At 33.4% G+C, this 16208-nt stretch overlaps 1 protein-coding gene across 1 annotated transcript in view; it reads left to right on the top strand.

Moving 5' to 3' along the window:
• The window catches only part of tacr3a (tachykinin receptor 3a), a 58440-nt gene extending 44876 nt beyond the window's left edge, over positions 1-13564 (top strand). Inside the window, exons 4-5 of the mRNA XM_038276079.1 lie at positions 11878-12074; positions 13236-13564. Of these exons, the coding sequence (XP_038132007.1) occupies positions 11878-12074; positions 13236-13560 (522 nt within the window). The 3' untranslated portion in view covers positions 13561-13564. The remainder of the gene's footprint in view (positions 1-11877; positions 12075-13235) is intronic.
• The last annotated feature ends 2644 nt before the right edge of the window (positions 13565-16208 follow it).

Genomic DNA, 16208 nt, shown 5'->3' with positions numbered 1-16208 from the left:
AAACCTGTATTTATAAAAATTGAGCTTACCTGTAGTCACATTTAAACTTGATGCATTGGGAACAAAAATTATAGTCAGACTGACTTAATTTGTTTTGCTTTGTTTTCATCAAGACATTTAAGCTGCTTTGATGAGCTCCTATAGCTTACTGTGAAAACCAGCTGATCCCAGGCTTTTCTCTACATCCAGTCTGTACCTCTACTTTTGATGTGTGTCAAAGCTGAAGGTGAACTCACACATATAATAAAAACTTACTTTTTGGTTGATTAAAGCTTGTTTAATTTTTCAGTTTGGTCCTCACAAAGCAAAACAAATCCCAGCCTATTTTATTTTACTACCTAGGAAATCAGTCATGCCAGTCAGTCATGTAACCAGGCCAGGGTGGCCAGGATACATGACTGAGTCCTGGCCTGAAAAATCTCCCAGTCCATAGCGATATTCCACCAATAACCCATCCATGCTGCATCATGCCGACATATGACCAATAGGATTCGAATCTCATGATTCGCGAGATGTGAGCTTAGTGCGAGATTACGCAAGACTAGAAGGGGAATTCAAGATGGCAGCCCAGTGATGACGATCGGCAAATTCTGAACATTTCAGCCAAGTTTCTGGGGGAAAAAAACAGCCCGTAAAAGTTTGCTTTTTTAAGTAAAGGGCTTAAAGCCTAGTCTATTTGTATTCTATTGTTAGTTACAGTTTCTCTATGTTTTTTGTTGGTGCATTTAGCTTTAGCAATGGTTGATAGTTTCTTTTTGCCCCAGCTTGGCTCTATCTGTGTTAATTATTCCTTCTATCTTAACTTCCTGCTTTCCTTCTGCCACAGCTGCCACAGCTGTTGAAATCTACCAAGTCCTGTATCTATATTTAAGCTTTCTGGTGGTCATTGCTCTTTGCTGGATTCTTGTATTCTTCTGCTATAAATGACGTTGCTCTCTCCACAAGCTGTGTCCATAAACAAATTTTATAAAAGGGACTACTAAGTTCCTTCAAAATTCTGATTAATTATTATATTAGACTTTACTTATGAAATAAAATTGAAATATATAATTTTTTATGTAAGATTCTCTTAATGTATGTTAAATATTCTTGGAATAAAGGAGGTAATTTGTAATTTGTTGTGTAAGATTTAAAGGATACTACATTCATTGTATTACCTCCCGTAGTCAAGTAGTTTATGATTAGCAGAACTGTAACTGAAGTAAATGAAATACAAAGACCTTTAATTTAAAGTGTCTGTAAAGCCAATTTAGAAAAGAATATGAAGCTAGTTCATCCATTTTGATATTTCGGATACATTTTCATAATCCGCAAACCTCTTACACTTTTTAATGGACTTTTTCACCCTCTTAAAGACATTATAGGTTCATAGTTGCACTTAGAGGACTGCATGTTTCTAAACCTGAATAATTCCTTTTTATTTTTACCTTTGTATCTTAAAGACATTCAACTGCCAATAAAGTAGGCTTCCTGGCAAAGAACACCGTTTCCTGTGAGAGTTTAAATCTAGCATTGGATTGAACTAATTTCCCTAATGCTTAATCAAGCTTGCAGTTTTTTTCTATTAATTAATTTCATTGTTAGATTGGGGTATTTCTTTCTTCCTATTCTAATTTCAGATAGTACAATGGAGGTTTCTTTGTCTCTGTTTTTTTCAGCAATTAAAAAAAAACATTTTCTTGTATTAATAGCAAAAGGGGAAAATCCATTAGTTATCAATTCCATTAATTACTAATGAATTGCTACATGTTAAGTAAATTCAGTTTTTTTCTGTCTCATATCTTTTTCTGTCTTTATATCTTTATATCTGTCAACCTTAAATGTGACTTCAGGCATTAGATAAAAGCCAGATTTGATGTCCCTTAAACTGAAGTAATTTTAGGACCCAGCTTTGTACAGGAAATTAAACAGACATGAACTAGTCCTTGATCTTATTATAATCTCTGCACTTCCTTTCTAGCTGTACAAACACACAGGAAGAGAATGCTGAATGCTTGAGATGAACAGTTCATGGCAGCAGCATAAAACAGATTCAAATTTAAAAAGAGAGAACATAAAAGTGGTAAATCACTGTTCTGATCCATCAGCGGAGCTCCAGATAACCATGAATTGTGTATATTTTTTTATTATTTATTCGAAACAGAATTATTATCAGTCTCCCTGTTTTTCACAAAAAGGGAGGCCAACAACATGTTTGTGAAAGGGCATTATTAGGATGTATTTTTTTAAACTTACACTAAGCTTTGTGTTATTTTCAAATGGAGGTAAAATGATACACAATGTGAAAAATCAGGAATACATATATAAACCTGCTTAAAGCAGGGTATGATAAAAGTTACTATCTTCTGTTAGAATTAGTGTTGCATCGATACCGATACCAGTATCGGGTGGGGCCCTGATACCGCACTAAACTGGTGGTATCGGTATCAGCAAGTACTGACAAATAGGGCACCGATACCATTTTGAGAGCCAAAGGTTTATTCAAATATTGTCACCAATTCCAGGTAAAAATATCTATTGGATTCACTTTGTATTAGTCTTTTTCATAATTCAAAAAAGTAGGCAGCAGCTTGACAAAGCCATGATGACAATTATTTTACATCCAAGTAGTATGCAGTTCTTCATATATACACACACATCAATTTCAAACAAATTGTGTTGGGATGGTGTCGGTATCTGCCGATACTGCACAGCCAGATAACGGGTATCGGGGCCAAAAAAATGGCATTGGTACAACAGTAGGTATAATATGAAAAACCATCCCAACATATCACTGAGGTATTCTGAATTGGAGAAAACCTCAGACCTTTTAAAAAATACCCCTCCGAATTAACTTGCCTGGGTAAAGAGAGCAAGACAAGAAGCCAAGAGGACAGTGATAGCTCTAGAGGAACTACAGAAATGCATTGATCAAGTAGATATATACTTCATCTTATCCACAAATTGTCCCTGACAAAAATTGGTCAATTAGTTAACGAATATCAAGAAATACTAGCGAAAGTTATATAGAACACACAGCAATTATTTAAAAGAAGGAGCTTCTGATTAGCCGAAAAACGTGTTTCAAGTCACACAGTTCTGGTTGTGTAAAACCAACGTTCTGTACGCATATCTCCAGAAACCAGAAGGTCTCTCAAATGAGATTTATCACAAGCATATGGGATTTATAATATGATTTTACTGGCCAATGGCATTTTTCATATGTAATATGTTTGTGCACAATCAATAAAAAGGTGGGTCTTAAGTAGAAATATCAACAAATTTGCAAAAGTAGGTATTGGACTGGTTTTGGCAAGCAAGATGATAAAATATAGCCCATTAGCTCTCTATCTGATTAACGCTTCTAAAAGAAGCTTATTATATAGTGGCCCGTACAGCTCGTTTTAGTGTCCCAATAGGTTTAATATGGGTAGGTATTCCTTAAAGTATCATTTTAGTCATTTGCTTTATAACATTTCCTCACAAAATATTTTTTGGTTTATCATCTTCAGCATTTTTTCTCTCCTTGTTGTCAGTTATTTCTTTTAATTTTTGTTACATCTGTTTTACACATTGGCTGAATACTTGTTGAATAATGTTTAGCTAAACCAAAATACTTTCACTTTAAGTAGACATCTTCTGGATGTCCCTGATAACTTATTATTAATTGCTTTTTGATCTATGGCTGCTAGGCTTATGGAGACATACTGTTCAGTGTTTAGACATTTCCTAAAAATGCTTTAAGACTAAGTGAAAAAGAAGGTTTTTAAAAGCTCAAGATTGACTAATTTCAAGAAACAGCAAAGGTGTTTTTTATCAAAGAGATAATACATCTAAGACAGTAGAGTTTGTGATGAAGCATGTGAAGGTTTTACATTTTTCAGTGAAGAAAGTGATAGAGCACATTTTAGGACCGTTGGAAGGCAGCCCCAGTTTATAGAAAAAAAAGGAGGTTATAGCTGACACTTGATATTTCTAAAAGGCCAACGGTAAATGACCGGTGTGAGCTGAAAAGCCATGGAGGACTGACTTAGATAAATGGCATGTTGGGACAGAACGTTCTTTATTTTACCACTTATGCAATGCTAGTGAATGGAAGCTTTTTTTATTTTCCACTAATAAACCTTATTTGCACGAAAATATATATATATATTAATATTTTTGTTTTTGTAAAGCTGTTTACAAAAAAGGGGGGGTAGGTAATTCACATGTACCAAGCAGAAGTGGTTAAATACAGTGTGATTTCAACAAGCCACCATCATAAGATCAGCTGGATAACAATGATGATGTTCATTAGAGTGCAGCATAGAACAAGCTTTTTCTCCTTTACACGTTCACACCAGCTGTTAATACCTCCGTTGCCCGCTCAGAGGTGTTTTAAGTGGTAGATCAACTTCGACCCTCATTTCACCTCAATACTTCACATAAAACGTGGATGAAAGCATGCAGCCCTAGCTTTGAGGGAAATATGTACAGCAAAAGGAGCTTAAAGTGGATGTGCAACTCAGTGGCACTGGCTAAGTATAAAAGCAGCACAGGGGATCTTAACTTTAGATCAAAGTAAGGGCTTTGATTTATCAATCAGGCTTTTAGGGTAGGTTGAAATTTTTGTTTTGACTTTTCTTTCTCCTACTAGCATACTTTTAGATATTAGACCATTTCAGCCTGAGGTCTGAGAGTTGAGTGTAAATAAAACACATTACTGTATGCGATCCTTTGAGAAACTCTTTATTTATGTTAGTAGTGTGTGATCCATTTGCTTTGGGTGCTATGAATATCAGAAGCATCTGACATAATTTGTTTTGTTAGAATGCATTTTTACACGATTAGGACTATGCTAGAATAGCAGCTATACAAATTGGGAGGTATAAATTTTACAGCGGTCTCATACTTAACATGCATGGAGTGTCAGCAGTAAGGAAAAGTCCTGTTTAATGAGGAGAAAATTCCGGCAGAACCAAGAGTAACTAAGAGCACTTTCAGCTGGTAAAGACAAAGCAAACTTGCAAAAAATTTGCAGGAAATTATATTATTGGCAAAAAAAGACAGACAAATTTTGGGATGAGTTTTTTTTTTATGTTGGTGCCGATTTGATATTTTTTTATGTTTCATAATCACTTGGTTTCAACTAATAATGATTTCGACATTCTTTAGTAGTCATGTTTTTATTGCATGATTTAAATGTGCCAAGACAGAGAGAAGATAATAAATTACTAACTAATGAAATAATACCATATATGTAACCGAGTTATTCGTTATTTATAAATAATAAAAATAAAAAAAATTGTAAAAAAAAAAGTCACACAAAACCTCTGTTTGAATAATTTTATTTCATTTATATTTTTTTTGTAAAAAAGATACATTTTATGAAAAAATATTAATGGGAGTCCAAAATTGTAGCAGTCGCACTCCTGATTTTCTGAAAAGAAATAAAAAAGGTTGAGTTTTTCTAAATTTTCTACATTTTTCACAGAAAGTCCAGTATTAAATGTGTGCAGGATGAATTACTCTCAAAGTATTTGGCTTGTAATTTTCTTCAAAGGTTATTCACAGAGGCTTATTCTTGTTTTTTCAACCAACAAGGCTTTTATTTTATTTTATTTTTTGTAATTATGCAGGTTGTTAGAACCGACCCCTACTGAGAGCTAATGTCTGCTGATTGTTTGGACAAAACTTTTAGGCTTTTGCCACCAGGTGATACTAAGAGATGGTTTGCAGGGGAAGCCATAGTACTACAAGCTTATCCTATATACTTTAAAGATTATTTGAATGACTTAAATCCTTTGAAGGATTTTTTTTATTATTCTTCTGGTATAAATCTATATTACATCCAAAAAAGCTGAAGTAATTTACTATTCTTAATTCAAATGTATAATGTAAAGTGAGACTGGGACTGCCCAAACTGAAACAATTTATTTTTTATTAGATATAAAGACTTGTTAATTGTAGGATTCATCAACAGTTAACTGCTAAGTAAAAAATTAAAAAGTAAAGTGGTCACCTAATATATTTTATCTGATTTCCATTAACCTTGTATTGTATGGTCACAATGACCTCAGAACTACTTTTTCATGTCTCCCAGTGTCATAAGAAAAATAAAACAAAATAAAATTCCACTTTAGGCTGTCAAGGAGCCCCACAGCAGAGCACAGCATGGCTTGTGTTAAACTGTAAACTTTTTGGAGACCTTTGCTCAAAACAAAGACATCTGTTTAGATTTCAGGGGAGACTCCCTGATGTCTGCTTTTTCTCTAGTTGCTACTCTACAAGGATCTCCTCTGAGTATTTCTCAGAACAAGCCTACACATGAAGACTCAATTCCCAAGCATTACTTCAAGGTAATACACCATTGATCATTACAACCAAAATATTTCACACTCATGAAGGCAGATATTTTTCAGAAAAAAAGGCAGAACTGAAATTGCCCCCTTTAACACAGGGTCCTCATATTTAGACCTACTCTTTAAGGGGTTAAATTACACTTTTAGTTAAAAGAAGATGAATCGTAATTAAGTATGATTATGAAAAAGGAAACAGTAAGAATACTTAAGACGAAAATAGGATAAGGATGCAAACAGTGAAGATAAAACATAGAAACAAGCTCCTCTTGTTAAGGTAAACATAGCTAGGCTTTGTTATTTTTACCCAATCTATCTTAGATACGTAAATCAGACATCTATAAAATGGACGGAAAATCATACACTTATTCGATACAAGGCAAGTAATAACGGTTGAAGAAGAGGAAGCAATGATTTAATTCCCTGCAGATTTTCTAGGTTTGCTCACAAAAAATGTGGTTTCATCCCATTATGTGGTACTTTCTTTCCATTGCAGAAACCGAATATTAGTGAAGTTCAAATGTCATTTGCATCATATTTGGGGAATTTAACAATTAATAAAACATACCTTGAGTGGCAAGCAGAGCATTGAGAGAATTTCTCTAGTTGGCCACCAGGGTCTCAGATATCAAGAAGAATTTAAACCAATTCCTCATTACAGACTCTCTAAAGATGTTAATGAATTTTCTAGTTAAGGACAGTGAATATGATTAGAATTTGACAGTTATGAAAAGGATCAGCTCATGAGTAAGGGACTGAAAGGGATGAGAGTGACTGAGAGACTCCCCAGTAGCGGCCTTTTGGTAAGGCATTGCACTTGAAATCCAGAGGTTCCGAGTTCATTCCCAGAGACTGCCACTCTGGGTCCCTGAGCAAGACCCTTAACCTACACTGCTCTCCGGTGCCGCACAATGGCAGCCCACTGCTCCCGAAGGGGATGGGTTAAATGCAGAGGGTGAATTTTATTCCTCTGTACTTGTGACAGTGTAATGACAATAAAAAGTTGGAAAATCCTCTTGGCTGCTTGGTAGCATTGTAATGGCAGAATGTTTTTTTTTTATTTAGCAGAATATTGACATGGTTTTAAAAACATTTGGAAACACAGCTAGTGAGACTCCATGACATCAATGTGCTTCTTCTTTGGAAACTTAATTGTTTTCTAAGCAGTGTGTTCTGAGTTATTGTCATTCAGAAAATAAGCACCAATAACCGAATCTATGGTGTTTTTATCACATACTTCATGCTACTTGTTTGTTGGACCCTCATTATAGAGAGCATCTGGTACCCCAGCTGAAAAAAAGCCCCAAAGCATATTATTTCCACTTCTGTGCTTGATGGTGGAGATGCTTACCTGCGGGTGACTCTCAGAGATTTCCTTTCTCCAAACATGGTAGTGTGAGCTGATGCCCTTCCTCCCATGCCTTCTCTGAATGATTTATATGTTTACTAGTAAACTCAAGAGGAGCTTGTACATCTACCTTTTTTAGCACATGAATGCAATATTTCTTTTTTCTGTGTATGTGCAGAAGTGTTCTTACTTGGAAAGTGGATCAGCTGCATTTAGATCATTAAAAAGCCCCTCCTGTGTTTCTGTTGGCCTATCACTCAACTTTCTCATGATCATTATTTCACCATGAGTCAAACTCCTGCAAGGAGCTCTGGATGGGGGGCTCCTAATGGTCATTTTATGTGTCTGCCATAGTATTACACCAACATCTGTCTCTCTTTCTCTCTTTCTCAATCCTTAAAAAAATAAATAAAATATATATATATATATATATATATATATATATATATATATATATATATATATATATATATATATATATATATATATATATATATATATATATATATATATATATATATATATATATATTATGGAAGCAGAGAGTGGTCATGTCCCTAGGCTACTTTTTGGTGGTGAAAACAAGTACATTTTCACATAATCTCAAGGTAACAAAAGCCGTTTTCTCTTCATAACTAGATGATAATATTCTCAGTACAAAGTCGTTTAAATACCATAACAGTGGGAGAGGATTTATAAGTATATGTCATGGAAGCCTCTGTGTAATTCTGTACATAATCCTGTGTTTAACTTTTAGGTAATGAGACAAGTTTTTTTGATTTGAGTATTTGCTTCCACTTCTGATTCATAACCAATTAGACATATGCAGTGTTCTTTCACCGGGGCGTTTTATGAACAGCCCCGATGTTACGCCTGTAACAGGGATTAAGATGTAACCCCCAAAATGAGTCCAGATTTCAGATTTGTTTCTACTGCATTCCATGTAATCCAATCATCCACCATGACCTGACAATGAGTGAAAAGAAATAGGAAACAAAAAAATGTATATATATATATATATATATATATATATATATATATATATATATATATATATATATATATATATATATATATATATATATATATATATATATATATATATACATTGGATTCATATGCCCTTTGGCCAGTTAGTCATTTTTACTTGGAAAATATGCGAACGTCCTTATTTGTTCTCACCTAAGATTCTATTTGTAGTCAATGTAAAATGTCATTTTTTATTAAATGTAAAAGAAAAAGAATAATTAGCTGTTTCATTTATTTAGGTGTTTTTTTAATTTATTTATAATGTTTAAAAAAAAAATCTTCAGTTTCAATGGCATTAATGCTAATGTTAGCAAATAATACATGTTTCAATTGGGTGATATTTTTATGCTGCTTCATGATATACGTAGTTTAAATTTTTCTATGAAATCCTGGTAGGTTGTTTTTTTAAACCTTCTCCCTGAACCAATGTCTAGCCTGAAGGGACTGATTATAGGATGGCTCTGTCTTGTGCATTTATCTTTGGACATATTCCACATTATCAGACAAAGGATGCAAGCCTTGCCTAAGAAACTCAATTACCCTAATTGAAAATTAGTTACTCAACGAATCAACCAAGCTGATTTTTTTTGTCGTTGTAATTTCACAACGGCAGCTCAATGTAAAAAAGAAAATCCACACATTTATAAGCATTTCCCAATCAGGATGGTTCCTGCACAATTCTTGTACATATACTATCCAGCTAAATCACTGTGAATTGTAACCTAAATTAGCTTGTAGTCTGTTTTATTTGATCAGAAAGCTGCATTGATTTTGCTGTAATGGGTTTTCTTAGTGTTTTATTGATCTGGGACATTCCAGTATTGGATAATCTTATAGAAGGTGTTCTCTTACCCTGGTTTCAGCCAGAAACAAAATGCAAAAATAACCTCTAAAACTTAGAAGTACACACATTCAGTACCATTGTAATAATGCTAAATGTACAAAAAGTACAGGTAAGGGTTCACATATTACAGACATATTTCTGGGCTGCATCTTTTGCCTTTGCCTTCCTGATTAAAAAGGTCACACACATGCTCACGTTCGGATGGGAGAAGTTGTATCTTGAAATATAGATTCTAAGTTTACTTCATTTGATATATTTTATTTTTCCTTCCCTGGTAATTTAGATGTTGTTACTTTCATTATCTAAGTTTTTTTAAAGAGTGTGCAGGGATGACAGTATCACTGTTCGTAATGCAGAAGTTTTTAAGAAACCTCAGACCAAAGGCTTTATTTAGTCGAGTGCCTGTCTCATCAAGAAATATTTTTAGATTTAATATCAAAAAATTATCTTGTGAGAGCACAGTACTGTCCATACTTTTACTTTTTAAGTTGTTTCCCCTAAAATAGAGCTGTAACAATTAATCGGATTAATCATGATTAATCGATTATTGAAATAATAAACTAATTTGGTAATTCTTTAATCATTAACTGACATATAGCGACCGTAAAATGTGCCTTTAGCTGACAAAGGGACCCACTTGGAGCATTTATTATACCAAAATTATTAAAAATATGTAAACATTTTGCATTTAAGATAAAAAAAAAAAAACAGACTTCTTCATCTGTCAATATACTCTATCAAGAATCCCTAAAGTTGAAAAGTTTTAGTTTCACCTGGTTTAATTTAGTAAAAAGTCTTGTTTAAGGAACCTTTGGCTGTCCGGTTTTTTTATCAATTCATCAAGAAAATAATCAGATCAATTGATTTAGAAAATAATCGTTAGTTGCAGACCTACCTTAAAATATCTTTAAGCAAAAACCATGCCACAAATCAGGACCCATCCTGATTGGTTTAATTAGATCTGTTTGCTTCTAAAAAAAATTAAAAGAAAAATGGCTTCAAAGTATTTTAATACTGACTTTTTTGATGGATATTTGAATATAATGTTGATCTGAATAAGAATTTTCTATTAAAATGTTAAGTCTAAACTGTGGATTAAAAATAACAATCTTCAAGAAGGTTTTAAACATAGGTCCAAAATGTATTATTGGTCTGATATATTATTCTGAACCTAAAGGTATGTTTTCTCAGCTTTTTGCATAAACAATCTGCATAACAATAAAGAAAAGGCTCAAAAAGAGCAGCCTTTATGTATAGAATCTATATGTTATGTTACACTTAGAGAATTAATTTACTGAAATAATTAAACATTTAAAAAATATGCTCTTTTATTTAAGGTCACCTGAAAAAATTAGAATATGTCTAAAATATTTACCTGTATGAAATAGCAAACATACTAGAAGTATGTTTTAATGAAGAAGAAAGTGAAAGTTTTACAAATGTGCGTGATGCTTTTTTTTTTTTTTTGCATTAGCTAAAAAGAATTATCTTCGTGGCCACACATGGCATCCCTGCTTGTCCTTTTAAGTGGTTGTTTTGTAGTTGGAAAAAACCCAACAGAAAAAAGCAGATGATTCTTAGCTCTGATGTCTGTATTATGGAATAGGAGTGAATGAATGAATGAATGAATCTTTTATTTTTTAGAAACAGCAGATTTGTTGGTCTGTTTACTGCTCAAATAACCAGTACCCTACTGATTTGCAATGGGCTGTTCTGCTATCTGAATTTGCAAGGACAGACATTTGTACTCAATGCTATGGTCCACTGGGGCCTCTGGTGCTGTCTCGTTAATATACAGGCACCACTGCAGGAGTGGGTCTGTTACTAGAGAAGCATCTGGCACATAATGTTCTTAAATAAATTAACAGCACTGTCCAAATATATTCCTGTACAGTTTGCAACACTGATTTAAATACCATCTTATTTAAATGAGAAATAAAAGGACCAAAGCTTGGTTTAGCATTTGTTATGCAAACAAGGCTTCTCCGCATGTTTTCAACTGTTGCTGTTAACTTTGGACTGAAGTACAACTGTACGTCAGTACAGTATATTTAAAACATCTACATCTAGAAAGAGTTTGGCATTGTTTGGTTTTCTCTGTCACTCTGACAGAGAGAATGAGGCTCTGATATTCACAGCTTAAACAAAGGATTCTAGCTACCACTGGTTTGTTTTAAATGTCAAAGTGAAGGGAAAAATGGTAAATTGGTGGACTTTGCTTTAGAGAAAAGCACATTTAGCAATATTAATTTTACTTCTTTACAAGCTTTTAAAAAGAAATGCAATATTAATGCCTAACTGTGAAAGTCTGTATTCCTCACCATTGCTCTTTGTTACAGGTGGTAAAGATGATGATCATTGTGGTGGTGACTTTTGCCCTCTGCTGGCTTCCGTATCACGTCTACTTCATTGTGGGCGGCCTCAATAAGAGCCTGATGAAGTGGAAGTACATCCAGCAGGTTTACCTGTCAGTGCTGTGGCTTGCCATGAGCTCCACCATGTATAACCCCATCATCTACTGCTGCCTCAATAGCAGGTGGGTTTTAACGTTTACAACTTAAGCTTTACCCCAACTTTTAATCTATTATTTTCGGGTGAAAATTACCCTTAAAAAAATGTAACATTATGTAACTACAGTTCCTTGTTAAACCTGTTTTTTTTTTTTTTAACAAATGTCCCGTTCTCAGTCTGCAGTATTTCCCAAGGCTTTTATTAGACAGACAAATGCAAAGGAAGGCATAATTCACATGTAAAGGGAAAATAAAAAACACTTGGTACGCATTTATATTCAGCCCTTCCAACAGTCAATCCTTTGCTAAACAAACTTTTTTTTATTTATTACAGCTTTAAGTGTTACGAGTTATTTCTCACCTGGCATCGCACAACCACCGGCTGAGATTTTTTCCTATTTCTTTTCTTTTTTTTTTTTTTTTTATGGATCACGGCCAGTTTATTCAATATGTGTGAGAAATGGATGGACACAGTTTATTAAAGATTCAAGATAATACAACTACATATAGAGATATCAGGAAGCATCTAAATTTGATAAGAAAATTTAGCATACCATGTTTTGTTAATAATAAATCTTAGAGATATCTTGGCAGCTTATCTAGATTTTTTTTTTTTTTTGATAATCTTTTACACTTTGGTTTCCCACAGGCCTTAAATATAATCAACAAATTATTAAGAACATGTTAAAACATTTTGGTTTGAACTCTTTCTCCTGTTGTTTCCATTGGTAACCATAAAATAACATTGATTAGTGGGCTCATTTAAATACACAATGACAATCTTCCAATGCTTAGCATGGACTGTTTATGGTTGAATGTCGGGGTGTGTGGAGGGACGAACATAAGGTGGAGAAATTTACTTGTTTTTGTGCATGCCCATTTTTTGATAAAGCTGAAAATGCTGTATAAGTTTTTAACTTTATCAAACAATGCGCATGCACAAAAATAAGTCAATGGCCGTACATAGACTTTCACTGTAGATCACACGTAAAACAAATGAATTAGAAAGATCAATCTTCTTGTCCTAGTAAACAAGCTGCTTTAAATTTCAACATTAGACCAAGAAATGTGTCAAAAAATTCCAATCAAACAAAATGTGTTTTCTTTGTTCATTACTCTTAGTGCTGCAAACAGGTTCACTTTCTGATATTGTAAACTATTGTTCCCCTCTTCTGATCTGACTCCAGGTTTCGAGCCGGCTTCAAGAGAGCGTTTCGCTGGTGCCCGTTCATCAAGGTGTCCAGCTACGACGAGCTTGAGTTACGCTCAATACGGCTGCACCAAACACGCCAAAGTAGCATGTACACACTTACTCGGATGGATACCACCTTGGTTATGGTTTACGACCCTGCTGAGGGCAATTGTGGCGCAGCAGGAAGAAAGCATTCCCTGCCTGCCAGGAAGAGAAGCTATGTCACCTCACGGCAGGCGGAGATCACTGCTTCCTCTGACACTGGAGCAGGAACACAAAATGGAGTTGCACCGAAAGCTGAAATTGAAGAGTTCTCTTGAGCAGCCATATATATATATATATATATATATATATATATATATATATATATATATATATATATATATATATATATATATATATAGATATAGATATATATAGATATATATATATATATATAGATATATATATGTGTGTGTGTGTTTTTTCTTGTAAAGAGCTTGATGCAGTGTAGCTGTACAGGCACAAAGGCACAAAGCAAATGCTGTTGCAGCTTTGTTCAGACGTTGTAGTACGTATAAAATTCAAAGTGGATTTCTCTGCATGCAGAGAAACTAGAAACCATAATCACCAACTATATATATGGCTCTGAGCTTAACTTTCAGTTATATAACAATAGAATGGGATGTGTCCTACTAACTGGCTAGAGGTGAAATCTATTATGTATTTGTCACCTGTCAATACACAGGCTGAGGGATTATATCACTGAGGGAAACCTAGCAAACCTGATTGGGGCTGAATTTTCTAGTGAAGTGTGTTTCCAAAGTGGAGTATAGTCAGCTTTTTTTATCGCCTTTTTAGTGTAAATACTCATAAACCCCCTTTTTTTTGCTTGTTTTTACAAATGCAGTATTACTAGAATGTGGCATATGGTTTTATAGTTGAATAGATGGTACTTTTAATTAATGAATCATGTAAGGATCAGGAAACATAGACCATATTTTTGTATAACTATTATCTATGTTTGGGTTTCTATCATTTTGTACTAGGAACACAAAGTCATAAAGGGCAGTTTCAATATTTTTCATTTTTACCTAGTAAAACATGTGGCCCCTAACTTTTTGACTATAGATATTCTTATTTTCTTTACTAGTTATTAGCCGCTCTCTCTTTACTTTTCTAAAGATTTCTGCCTATATTGACAGTTAATGGTCAGGACAAACTTAAAAATTGTATGCTTTTTTTATTTATAATTTATTTAAGAATTATCAACTAGAATCCAACCAACAAGAACAAATATAGATTTAGCTCTTACAATACAGCAAAAGTTTATTAAGCTCAGACAAAACTGCAGTATTTTACCTATATGGCGTACTAAAAATCTAATATGGGGTGAACGTCTCTACATCCAGATTTATCAGAAAAAAACTCTCCATATAGTTTTAAAGCTTAGGTTCACCGTGCTCAACTGATGAGACTAAAAAATTTTTTTATTTTTTCTGTGCTTCAAAGAATACTTTATTAATAGCATAGGCAGACAAGTGTTTTCAGTTGGGACTGAGGGTAAATTACAATGCCTTGTTCAATCTAAGCCTTGTTTAATCGTAACCTGTATTCTAATAGTTTCTGCCCCAGAAAATCCTACTGTACAGCTGACTCAGCAACACAAAATATTAGAAAAAAAAGTAAAACTACTAAAATACATAAATATTATTTGCTGTATATGCTTTATTTTTGTATCTCTATTTAATTATTTTTATTTTGTCCATATTTATTTCTTTAATGCTATTTATTTCTGCCTGTCCCTTTTAAATTGGTGGTTTTATTGGATTGCATATAATCTTTTACAGCACTGTTTTTAAACAAAGCACCAAAATGCTTCAGCTTATTTCAGTGATAACCTTAGGTATCCATCTTTGCTAGCATGCATGAGTTTATGTACTCCATCCAACCAATAGGCAGAAGCTATTCCCTTAAACCCAAGCCCTCCTAACTTCCGTTATGAGGCAGAAATGCATACAGAAATTAAAGGACAGATAGAAACTCTAAAGCAAAAAGGCTAAATAAAGTTTGAAAATGCGGCTTTTCTATTTTCCAGGGAGAGATAGCTGTGCCACTGAAAGCTTGCTTGAACTGTACTACTCTCTTTTTCTGCTCTGCAACAATACTTTAACAAACAGTAACTCCAGAAAAAGGGGATGAAATAAAAAAAAGATAATACATACTTTTAAGCTTCTATGCCAATTAGAGCAAACATTTTTTTTTAACCTTTAGAAAGTTTTTCTTTCTCTCAAAGTATCAACTTCTGTTGGTGACAATCTAATACCACAAATGAATAAGAAAATGATAAATAATAACAGATGAAGCCTTATCTTAGCACAGCTTATTTATTTAAAAAGCAAGGTTTCTCTTTCTTATGTTTCATCTTTCATTCACTAAACTAAGACAAAAAATGAATGCCCATTTTTTTATTGTATTACTAAAGATGGCAGTAAGTTAATTTTTATCATATAAAATATGAAAAATGTTAAATAGTTGTGAAACAGTTACTTCATTTATAAAACATAACAGTGATTAAATATATGGTATAGTTGGTGATTTCTTTTACATAACTTGTGCGTAAAAAAAAAACATTTTTGCTGTAAATAATAATAATGCAAACAGAAATACACAAATAATTTAGAATATGAAACATTGCAAAAACAGCATTTTCTTGTTTTCTAGATATATTAAACTAAATGACTGAAGTTTAACATTTTTCTTGTGGGTTATTTTAATTTTATTCCTAGTGTTCTTGCTGTAGAGTTCTGCTTTTTTACATCACTGGAAGAAATCAAAGTAAAATCGAATGTTAGACTTCATGAAAGTAAAACCGTAGGAATGTAAAGAAAAATGTTCTGTGCATTTCAGTGTCATGCATTTCTAAACTTTTGTCCGGTCATTTTTAAGGAAGGTGTTCAAACTTTTATTGATGGTAATTTGAAGGGCA

The sequence above is a fragment of the Cyprinodon tularosa genome, unplaced genomic scaffold (assembly GCF_016077235.1).
Source record: "Cyprinodon tularosa strain WSP-4 unplaced genomic scaffold, ASM1607723v1 ctg994, whole genome shotgun sequence".
Classification (NCBI taxonomy): domain Eukaryota; kingdom Metazoa; phylum Chordata; class Actinopteri; order Cyprinodontiformes; family Cyprinodontidae; genus Cyprinodon; species Cyprinodon tularosa.
This window is presented reverse-complemented; position numbering and strand designations above follow the sequence as displayed.